This window comes from Xenopus laevis, chromosome 8S (assembly GCF_017654675.1).
Source record: "Xenopus laevis strain J_2021 chromosome 8S, Xenopus_laevis_v10.1, whole genome shotgun sequence".
Classification (NCBI taxonomy): domain Eukaryota; kingdom Metazoa; phylum Chordata; class Amphibia; order Anura; family Pipidae; genus Xenopus; species Xenopus laevis.
The window spans coordinates 77,658,961-77,670,882 of NC_054386.1; the positions used below are offsets into that span (position 1 = coordinate 77,658,961).

The 11,922-nt window shown below is 37.4% G+C and overlaps 1 protein-coding gene across 4 annotated transcripts in view; it reads left to right on the forward strand.

The window, feature by feature from the left end:
- Positions 1–8,931, forward strand: part of brs3.S (bombesin like receptor 3 S homeolog) — a 32,166-nt gene extending 23,235 nt beyond the window's left edge. For 3 of the 4 annotated variants that reach the window (XM_041575131.1, XM_041575130.1, XM_041575132.1), the window contains 3 exons: positions 1,689–2,070; positions 6,977–7,328; positions 8,347–8,931. In XM_041575131.1, coding sequence (XP_041431065.1) covers positions 1,689–2,070; positions 6,977–7,328; positions 8,347–8,772 — 1,160 coding nt within the window. In that variant the 3' untranslated portion in view covers positions 8,773–8,931. Of the gene's footprint in view, positions 1–1,622; positions 2,071–6,976; positions 7,329–8,346 lie in introns of those variants that run through there. The other variant, XM_018233132.2, reaches the window with a different exon arrangement.
- The last annotated feature ends 2,991 nt before the right edge of the window (positions 8,932–11,922 follow it).

The following is an 11,922-nucleotide window of genomic DNA, read 5'->3' on the forward strand; positions in this document are numbered from 1 at the left end:
TATGGGGAAGGTCGAAGAAAAATCATTGAAATGAAGTCGAATATTGAGGGTTAATTACCTTTTGATATTTGACCCTATGTAAATCTGCCCCATAGTCTACTAAAAAAAAGATTGTTTTGCCTGCAAAATGCATTAATTATATCTTAGTTGGGATCAAGTACTAAGTACTGTTTTATTACAGAGAAAAAGGAAATCATTTTTAAAAATTAAAATTATTTTATTAAAATGGAGTCTATGGAGTCCCATAATTTGAAGCTTTGTGGATAACAATAACATATCCTATACCAGTATAACAAATACATCGATTCTTTAAAATGTTGACATATTATCCTGAATCCTCGGGACCTGCTGTTTTTTCCGGATAATGGATCTTTCCATACCGTAAGTCTACTAGAACATTATGTAAACATTAAATAAACCCAAAAGGCTGGTTTTGCTTCCAATAAGGATTAATTATATCTTGGTTTGGATCAAGTACAAGCTACTGTTTTATTATTACATAAAAAAAGATAGAATTCATTTTTAAAAATATCGATTATTTGATTATAGTGGAGTCTGTGGGAGACGGCCTGCAATTCGGAGCTTTCTGGATATCAGGTTTCCAGATAACCGATTTTAAACCAGTATTTGGTAATGATACAAATATGTGTTTTTTTTTGTATTATAATTATGGTGATATGCAGTTTCTTTCACTAATGTAATTTATATGGATAACACCTGCAATATTTCAATAATTTGTTAATATACATTAACAAGCACACTAAACAGTTACATAAAATGCATTCATCCTCTCCCCTAGTAATAAAAATTGATCAATGGTTTTAGTAAATAAAAATGTATAGTTTGTAGTCACACAAAGATAAAGTATTCTGCTGATTTGTTAAATCAGGACAATATGATGTATTGACCAACACCCTGAAATAAAGACGTAGGGGCACATTTACTAAGCTCGGAATAGAGGGAAAAAAACTCGAATTTCGAGGAGTTTTTGTGCTCCTCGACTATCGAATTGGCGTAAAATCGCCTGAGTAGAATGATTCGAATAGATCGAGTGAAAAAAGGGTTTGACTATTCGCCCATTCGATAGTTGAAGTACTGTCTCTTTTAAAAATCATTCGACTGCCTACTTCGCCAGATTAAACCTACCGAATTGCTTTAAAAGCCTATGGGAAAGTCCCATAGGCTTTTTTTTCTACGTTTTAGATCGAATAAAAAGGCATTCGATCGAATGAAAATCCTTTGATCGAATATTCGATCGCTCGACTATTCGCCGGGCGAATATTCGCCCATTCGCCAGTGTGTAAATTCGCCCGAATTCCCTATTCAATTCTATTCCCCAGTCGAATTTCGAGGGATTTAATCCCTCGAAATTCGACCCTTGATAAATCTACTGTAGTGTAGGCATGATGTAAACAGTACATTTGCCAAGATTCTCTTACTTGAATACAAACGAAGTGAATACAAATATTCAGCACCTCCCCTGCATTGATCCTTGAAGCTGCAAGCAGGGAGTTTGCATAGAGGGAACAACTCCACAACTATGCGTGAGACTGTAAGGCAGGACTTACGGGTAGGCAGCAGCACATCCATTTGTTGCTAAAAGGAACACATTTTGAGAATTACATCTACATAAAAAAAAATGTCTGAAGGTTATTTAACCCTAAACAAGACATTGTCATCTGCTACAGGAAACGCCGCTCATCTCCGACTCTCAAATGGGAGCGATGCTTTGTACCAGGAAGAAAGTGCAGATTTATCCCCCAGGCTTGAAGTATTGGCAACAATTTCTGTCACATACGCCGTGATCATTTCAGTCGGTCTCCTTGGGAACACCATACTTATCAAAGTATTTTTTAAAATCAAATCCATGCAGACGGTTCCTAATATTTTTATCACCAGCCTTGCTTTTGGAGACCTGCTGCTTCTGTTGACATGTGTTCCAGTGGATGCTTCTCGTTACATGGTAGATACATGGCTGTTTGGGAGAATGGGATGCAAGATTTTATCCTTCATACAGCTGACTTCGGTTGGAGTGTCAGTCTTCACTTTGACGGTCCTCAGTGCTGACAGGTGGGAGAATATTCTATAGGGAATACACTTGTTATTATCATGTTTAATATTAATGACTCATTATTCTGCTTTTGGAAATGTATGACATGTACTAATATGGAAACTTTAAAAATAAGACAATGCCTTATTTCCTAATCTTTTTTATCTGTAATAAAGACAATGTTCCTTTTACATCAATATTGAAGGCAAAACAATCCTTTTGTTTTTTTTTTTCATTTTCAGTGTTTTTAGTGGGCTTGAGGCATGCTGTTTCAAATTTTAGATCCCACACCTGTTGTCAGATGCACTCCATTCATTCCTATGTTGTGTTTCACTTAAGGGACAGGTCACACGAGCAGATTTGGGGAGATTAGTCACCCAGCGACAAATCGCCTCTTCTTTGGGGCGACAATCTCCCCAAACTGCCTTTCCCCTGCTATCTGCTATCTAAAATGAAAATCGCCCGTGGCAATTCTTCGTTTTCCTAAGTTGTCTGAAGTTGCCTCACAAGGAAATTTCTGGCGACTTTGGAAAATGAAGTGCCGCGTGTGAATTGCCACAGGCAATTTTCATTTTAGCCAGCGGGGGCAGGCAGTTCGGGGAGATTGTCGCCCCGAAGAAGAGGCGATTTGTCGCTGGGCGACTAATCTCCCCGAACCTGCTCGTGTGGCCTGACCCTAAAGGGGAACTATCGAGAAAATGTAATATTAGCTTCAGCATACTGAAATAAGAAACTTTCTACAATGAATTATAAATTCTGTACCATCTCAAGTCTATCAAGTCTATAATCAAGTTTATCTTCACTTTTCCTCTCTCAGCATCTGTCTCTGTCTTCATTCAGGAGTTGGGTTGGGTGTCAGATGAATGATCCAATATATCTTATAGGAGGCTCCTTTTGCCTAGAAGATGTATTAGAGCTCACTATTAAAATCCCCAGACATCATGTCTCTCTACATGCAGGATTTGTGAAAATGGCAGTTATTTTGTTGGATTTTGTACTAGAATCATTATTTGAGTGAACTCTAATTCATCTGCTAGGAAAGGAAGCCCCCTATAAGATATATTGGATCATTCATCTGACACCCAACTGCTGCATGAGGACAAAATGAAGAGAAACAGATGCCGAGAGAGGAATAGAGAATATAAGCTTAATTATTTCAGAAACACTGCAGAATATTTAATTGATTGTATTTAGAAAGTTTCTTACTTCAGTGTGAGGAATCTTATATTATAATTTCATTTTTGCGACAGGTCCCCATTAATACATTAAAAAGTAGTATTTTATCCTTTCTAAACTCTATGGGCAAGGTAGTCAATGCACTTCAGTTACTGTACCAAGAAGGGTGCAGATAGCTGGGAACTGGAACCACATGCTGTAACAAACAAGCCAGTCCACTGGCATAAGACTGATGTAAAGAAATGCCTGGACCAAAGATAGCAAGGGAGGTCTCTGCTCCAGTGGTGGAGTTTCAGGACTGCTCCCTACAGGCAAATCACCAAACTGCACTAATCTGGGTTTAATATTAAGTACCTGAAATTAGTCACCTGAATAAATGTAGACTGTGTCCCTCTATTAAATTAACACATTTTACAAGGAGGGTCCCAACCTTACATAAAGCTTTATTTGACATCTGCGTAAAGCCATGGGGCAGTCTCTTACACAGCATACATGTCAGTTTATACACGAGTGTAGCAGGGGGGATATATAGGAAAATATTGGAAATCTTTGTATACGTTAATTGTTGATTTATATAATGTGGGGTTAAAAAAAACTATTCATGTGTACTACACTGTCCTTAAGGTATTTTGTAGTGAGCATACTGCGTTTAATTCAGTATAAAATTGTTAATGATATATGAGAATAGTGTTGTATTCTAACACTAAGGGGCAGATTTATCAAGAGTCGAATTTTGAGGGTTAAAAAACCCTCAAAGTAATATCCTTCTTATTTGAGGATTTTAGCGCAAAACATTTGATCGAACGATCGAATAAAAATCGTTCGATCGAATGATAAAATCCTTAGAATCGAACGATTGTAATGATTTTAAGCGATCGATCGAATGATTTTTATTCGATCAAAAAAAAACTTAGAAAAGTGCTCTGGAAGGTCCCCATAGACTAACATTGTACTTCGGTAGCTTTAATGTGGCGAAGTATGAAGTCTAAGTTTTTTTTAAAGAGACAGTACTTCGATTATCGAATAGTCGAACGATTTTTACTTTGAATCGTTCGAATCATTCGATTTGACCAGTTTGATGGTCGAAGTACCAAAAAAAATACTTCAAAATTCGAATATTTTTGCATTCAAACTATTCACTCGAGCTTAGCATATCTGCCCCTAACAGATTCTTAGACTTCTGAGATTTAGGGGGTTATTTATTAAAGTCAGAATAAAAAAAAAATGTTTTTTTAAGTAGATAGCTTGAAATTTTAGTGCAAATTTTTTTTTCTGAGATTTATTATACCCCGAGGCTGCTAAAAATCCAAAAGCGAAAATACTCTATCAACCTGTCAAAGTCCTGTAAAAGTCAATGCCAAATGTCCCATTTCGAATTTGAAGATATCATGGTCTGTCCTGAGTTTTGTCCAAAAATCTAAAAAAATTATGGGTTTAGAGAAATATCACAAAAATGTTAGTGTTTCAGGCATAAAATAGTTTTTTTTCCACAAAACTCGAATTTTTTGAGTTTTTTTCCTAACTAATTCTGTTGAGTTTTTTTTAATGATAAATAAGTTTGGGCAGACTTTTTTTTAATTAAATAATGAGAAAAATTTGGATTTTAGTAAATAACCTCCTTAAAGGTGTTGTTCACCTTCCAAACACTTTTTTTAATTCAGTTGTTCCCCAGAAATAAAGATTTTTTTATTTCTTTTTTACTATTTTACCAAAATCTTAGTTTAAAGTTGAATGTTCTTGTCTCTGGTGTTTGAGTCTGGCAGCTCAGTATTTCAGGTGCAGACTTTAAACAATTTTGAGTTGATACATTTCTCAGCAGCATCTTTTGGAATATTAGCAACTATTGTATAAATTCCAACAGCTGCCTGTAATGAAACTCAGAGTTTCAAAGTTTACAGGGTCGCCCCCCCCCCTCTCAGAGCTGCTTCAGAAGGTGTAAAATGACACTTTACACTTCAATATTAGAAAAACCAGTAACACATAGAAAGTACGTGGAAAAAATCTTTATTTCTGGTGATCCATCTGAAAACAACTAGTTGTTTGAAGGTGAACCACCCCTTTAATGTATTTAGGGATGTCATGAAATTGTTGAAAAATAATTATTGAGTGCTTTATGAGTTTCTGAATAAATTAACTCTAGAGGTTGAAGGTAACTTTTGGAAGTAGCTACACACACAAAGCTTTATTTGTACACAGTTTGTGGCCTTAAATGAAAAATAACAGCACCGGCGTGTATAGCCTTGTTAATTATTTTCATAATTTTCCTTTTTTGATTAGAGCACCTCCCTCTAGGATCAGATCTTGATTTCGGACGGTTTCAGCTTGGTTTTGTATGCAGTTTCAAAAAAGGGTTCGGGCTAATTTACAATTACACATAGCAACCAGTAAGATCTTTTATTTTATTTACTTTATTTTTACTCCCGTATATACTCGAGTATAAGCCGACCCGAGTATAAGCCGAGTTACCTAATTTATTGACTCTAGTATAAGCCTAGACACAACTACAGCCCTGTCTCCCAGCAGCGCACATTCTGCCAAAGCGACCCCCCCAGCGATCAACCGGACTTCTTTGCAAAGTTGATGGTGACAGAGAATTGCCAAACGGATTACTGTGTGCATTGTCCCACTGTCCCACTACCATGTGCAGAGGGTGCTGTGTGATATTGCCATCACTGTTAATCTTTCGTATAACCAACAGAGGGCGCTGTGTGATATTGCAGTCACTGTTATTCTTTCATATAACCAACAGAGGGTGCTGTGTGATATTGCAGTCACTGTTATTCTTTCATATAACCAACAGAGGGCGCTGTGTGATATTGCAGTCACTGTTATTCTTTCATATAACCAACAGAGGGTGCTGTGTGATATTGCAGTCACTGTTATTCTTTCATATAACCAACAGAGGGTGCTGTGTGATATTGCAGTCACTGTTATTCTTTCATATAACCAACAGATGGCGCTGTGTGATATTGCAGTCACTGTTATTCTTTCATATAACCAACAGATGGCGCTGTGCGATATTGCAGTCACTGTTATTCTTTCATATAACCAACAGAGGGCGCTGTGCGATATTGCAGTCACTGTTATTCTTTCATATAACCAACAGAGGGCGCACTGTTATTCTTTCATATAACCAACAGAGGGCATTGTGGGATATTGCAGTCTCTCCCCAAGTGAACTGTTGGTATAGGAATGATTAAAAGTGACTGCAATCTCAGCTACTTGGGTCCGGTACCCCTGACCCGAGTATAAGCCGAGGTAGACTTTTTCAGCACATTTTGGATGCTGAAAAAACTCGGCTTATACTCGGGTATATACGGTACTAGTAGTAACTAATCAAAACTACTTATAGATTAGTTGCTATAAGCAAGAGCACATGATTTATCATATATAATTGTAAATGAGCCCTCTTCCCTGCTATGCTTACAACATGCACTTTGCTTTCGAGTGGGGATCGGAAGGAGTTAACCATCTTTCTGTCTCCGAGCACAAAGACACTGTTCTCTCTCAGCACCGCTGCTGCATCTGTCTATTGTCATTGTTCATTCAGTACTCTATATTATTATTATAACTTTATTTTATAACACCAACATATTCCAAATCGGCTTTACAGAGATTATACATAATTCTCATCAGTCCCTGCCCCAGTGGAGTTATTTTTTACTATTGATCAATATACTCATTATCCTTCACATTCTGTGTATTTTATAGAAGTGAATACTCACATTAACCCATTGATTTTGTGCACAGGTATAAAGCAATTGTGAAGCCACTGGAACTGCAGACATCAGATGCTGTTTTGAAGACGTGCGGCAAAGCTGTTTGTGTTTGGATTATCTCCATGCTACTTGCTGCCCCTGAGGCAGTGTTTTCGGATTTGTATGAATTCACCAGCCCTGACAAGAATATGTCCTTCAAAACATGTGCCCCTTATCCTGTTTCTGAAAAGCTACTGCAAGAGACACATTCGCTGATGTGCTTCTTAGTGTTCTATATTATTCCCTTGTCTATTATCTCGGCATATTACATACTTATAGCGAAAACTCTATACAGAAGTACGTTCAACATGCCAGCTGAAGAACACACCCATGCCCGTAAACAGGTTGGTCATGCTCATTCCATTCATACGCGGCTGATAACTGGATAAAAAACAAACGGCAACAACACGAGTTATAGTTGGGGTGCAAACTAACTTATGATCAAAAAGGTTGAGAAATGATTTATAAATCAGGAGATTTTCAGGAGATTTGGAAAAAACATGTTCTTTGCACACATAGGGGGTTATTTACTAAACTCCGAATGCAAAAGTCACGAAAAATTTGTGATTTTCTTTAAATAAAATCGGACTTTTAAAAAAATCACGAATTTTTCGGAATTTATTAAACCCCAAGGAAAAGTCAGAATCTGAAAATCCGGCATCTCAGACCTGTCGAGGTTGCATATAAGTCAATGGGAGAATTCCGAATGATTTTTTGATGTAATACCCCAAAAATTGTGAAAATCGTATCAAAAAATCTGAAGGAATCGTGATCTATTTTACCGCAAAGCAAATTTTCAGCAAAATGTAATAATAAATAAGCGTAAAAAATCAGAGTGGATTTGATATTGAGATAAATTCGGACTTTGATAAATAACCCCCTAAATCAACTTTACCAGGATTAATCTAAAAGGGGTTCAATAATTTTGAAGTCAGTTTTATGGGGACAGTTTCATTAGGATTCACTTCTATTGTTTTGTTGCCTAGATTCACAGTCACATTTTTGTTTTAAACAAGGATTATTGAAATGTGGGGGGAACGTGATAAAGACAGGCACATTGCTAATATCATGAGTTTGCAACAAGAGTGTCTTGCCAGACCGAATACCAGAAGCTTAATTTACTGATGCAGGAGGCATCTCTTGATACTTCTTTGCTCAGGGCTATAACTCATTGTGACAGGAGTGTAAAACTGAGCAAAGAAGAGCCAGAACACACCAAAAGTAAAAAGATAAGTAAGCTTCTAGCCAGGAGTTGGTGCATCTGTTGGAAATTCACTCAGTTATGGGAAATCAGGCTTATATTAGACATGAGAAGTTTCCTCCTAATTTAGAAATACCTGATTTTTCTCTCTTTCTTCCTAGATTGAATCGCGAAAAAGAGTGGCAAAGACTGTGCTTGTGTTGGTGGCTCTCTTTGCATTTTGCTGGCTTCCTAACCATATTCTCTACTTGTACCGATCCTTTACATATCACTCAGCAGTGAATTCATCCATGCTTCACCTGTCAGCCACGATTTTTGCACGGATTTTGGCTTTTAGCAATTCTTGTGTCAACCCCTTTGCACTTTATTGGCTTAGCAGGAGCTTTAGGCAGCATTTTAAAAAGCAAGTTTATTGCTGCCCAGAGCAGCCTCCCCAGTCTCAAACAAGCCCAACCCACAGCAGTACAACAACTGGGATTGCAGCTACTAAGGGCAATATACAGATGTCTGAAATTAGTTTTACTTTACTGAGTGGTTATGACATGAAAAAAGAGAATGATAGCGTTAGTCTAAACGATAGCAGATAACTCATCATATCAAGTGTGTTAACTCTTTCTCTATAAGGAGTATTATCTGTTAAGGTGGCCATAGACGCAAAGATCCTATCGTACGAATCGAGGATTCGTACGATTTTCAGATTGTGTGCGGAGAGTCAGAAACTAAATTTTTTTGTCCGGCGGAGCCCATTGCGCTCTCATCGTAATCTGATCGTTCGGCCGTAGGGCCGATCGTTCAGATTACCCCCGATATAGCCATGGCATATCGGGGAAAGATCGGCTCGTTTGGCGATGTCGCCAAACGAGCGGATCTTTTCGTCTATGGCCACCTTTACAGAAAAACAGATAATACCCACATTAAGCACACATTTTTTAGATTTCCAAAAGATTTCTAGTGTCTGTTGAAAAGCCAACTTTATTTAATAGGGCAACTTATTCCCCAATTCCACAATGCAGTTGTCTAATGAAAACGTTAGAGCTGATAATTTAGTAAGATCAAGATCAAGATATGCTAGCAGGCAATGGAATCCAAGAATTGCATTAATCCCATACATGCTACAGAAAATGGATGAAAATGGTATAAACATATCTCCAAACATTTTGGAAACAGAAAGAGGGAAAAAAAGATTTGCTGCATGGAGCCACACACCCTAATTACCATGTTAATTTTACAAAATTTGGTAGGTTATGAAAGTTTAAAAACATTTCTGTAGATTTTATGTGTTATTACAGTTTTGCTAATGAAGGTGAATTGCCCTTTAGGGCAGCGACACACGTGGAGATTTGGGAAGATTAGTCGCCCAGCGACAAATCGATTCTTCTTTGGGCGACTAATTTCCACGCAATGCCTTCCTGCCGGCTAGAATCTAAATCGCCAGCGGAATGGCACTCGGCTCGCTTCGTTTTCCGACGTTGCCCGCAGTTTCCTTGTGAGGCAACTTTGGAAAATGAACCGCTCCGAGTGCCATCCCGCCAGCGATTTCGATTCTAGCCTGCAGGAAGGCAGTTTGGGGAGATTAGTCACCCGAAGAAAAGAGAATTTGTCGCCGGGCGACTGAATCTCTACTTGTGTCTCTGCCCTTAAGTTGCAAGTCACAGTTTCCCCAAGAGACCTGCTTATCTTAAATTGTTAAGTTTGCTTCTGTGCTTATCTTAAATTGTAACAAAAGTATCTAAGTGCACCTGCCACATATAACCCAATTATGTTTTAGAAACGTTGTATCTTTTTCTTGCTGTCCAGTGCAGAAGATCAAAGTGAAAGTTGGGACATTTTAATAACAATCTGGGACTGCAGGTTGAGCTGTCAAATTCGGGACTGTCCTGTGAAAGACAGGAAAAGTGGGAGGTATAGGTAAACCCTAGACATGCCTGTAAGATCACTGCAGAAAATGGGCAATAAGCATTTACACCAGATATGTCTGTAAGATCACTGCAGATAACGGATGAGTTAATCTGACACAAAAGTTATAAAGTTTGGTTAAATAGCAGGACAGTGCTTTATTTTAGGAAAATGAATAATATGTAAATATTATCTATTCTACATCTACACACCAGCTGGAAGGAAGTGTTTTTCACGATTTAGTATTATTAGCAAAAAAAAAACCAAAAAAAACCCCCACCTTACTCTGATGCAAAAACCCTATTCAAATCAATATAGAATGCTGGAAAACTTGCTAACATTTTGCCATAGATTATAATGGATTTTGCATGTCTGTAAACACAAACACTTTTAGGTGAAAAAAAAATTGCTTTAGAATTCTGCATTGGCCTAATGTTTCCAATCAGTTCCCTTTCTAATATTTATGAGAATGTGCAATATATAATTTATACAGTATGTATTAATATGTCCGTGTAACATATTGCTTCCCCCTTGTACAGACTTACAAAGAACTCTATTGAACACATATTCATGGTCCTGTATGCTTGCTGACTAGACTATTTTCATTTGTAAATACTGGAAAATTAAGAACTTCTCAGCAACATAAAAATATATTGTTGTTGTTTTTAAGTGACTCAAATTGACCATTTAGGGGCACATTTACCTATGGTCGAATATCGAGGGTTAATTAACCCTCGATATTCGACTGTCGAAGTAAAATCCTTCGACTTCGAATATCGAAGTCGAAGGATTTAGCGATATTCCTATGATCGAACTATCGAAGGAATAATCGTTTGATCGAACGATTAAATCCTTCGAATCGAACGATATTCCTTCGATCAGAAAATTGTTAGGAAGCCTATGGGGACCTTCCCCATAGGCTAACATTGGCCTCGGTAGGTTTTAGGTGGCGAACTAGGGGGTCGAAGAATTTTTTAAAGAGACAGTACTTCGACTATCAAATGGTCGAATAGTCAAACGATTTTTAGTTTGAATCGTTCGATTCGAAGTCGAAGGTCGTAGTCGATGGTCGAAGTAGCCCATTTGATGGTCAAAGTATCCAAAAAAAACATTCGAAATTCGAACTATTTTTCCTCTATTCCTTCACTCGAGCTAAGTAAATGGGCCCCTAAATATTTAAAGCAAAATGTATGATACTGCCAGCAAATACATATTCAGCCCACCAACTCTACCTCAACGCTAACTTTTTTCTAGTACAGGTATCGGATCCGTTATCCAGAAACCCATTATCCAGAAAGCTCTGAGTTACGGAAAGGCCATCTCCCTTAGACTCCATTTTACCCAAATAATACAAATTTTTAAAAATGATTTCCTTTTTCTCTGTAATAATAAAACAGTAGCTTGTACTTGATATAATTACTAAGATATAATGAATTCTTATAGGAAGCAAAACCAGCCTATTGGGGTTATTTACGGTAATGTTTAAATGATATACTAGTAAATTTAAGGTATGAAGATCCAAATTATGGAAAGATCCGTTATCCGGAAAACCCCAGGTCCCAAGCATTCTGGATAACAGGTCCATACCTGTAGTACAAAAAAGGAAACCCTATTTTAAGCAAAGAAAAATATATTAAGGATTTCTAAATTGCAACCTATTATTTTTAGTCTATATAATTTGATTGTGCCTAAAATGAATTGATTGATCTGATTAATCCAGACTACGTTTGCTAAGGAGGTCCTTGCAAGCCCAACGTTTTGACATGTGATTTTTGGTATGATGAATCTTTGCAGCACAAAAAAATCTGAGGTGTTTCTGCAAAGTGCAGGGCAGGGTGCAA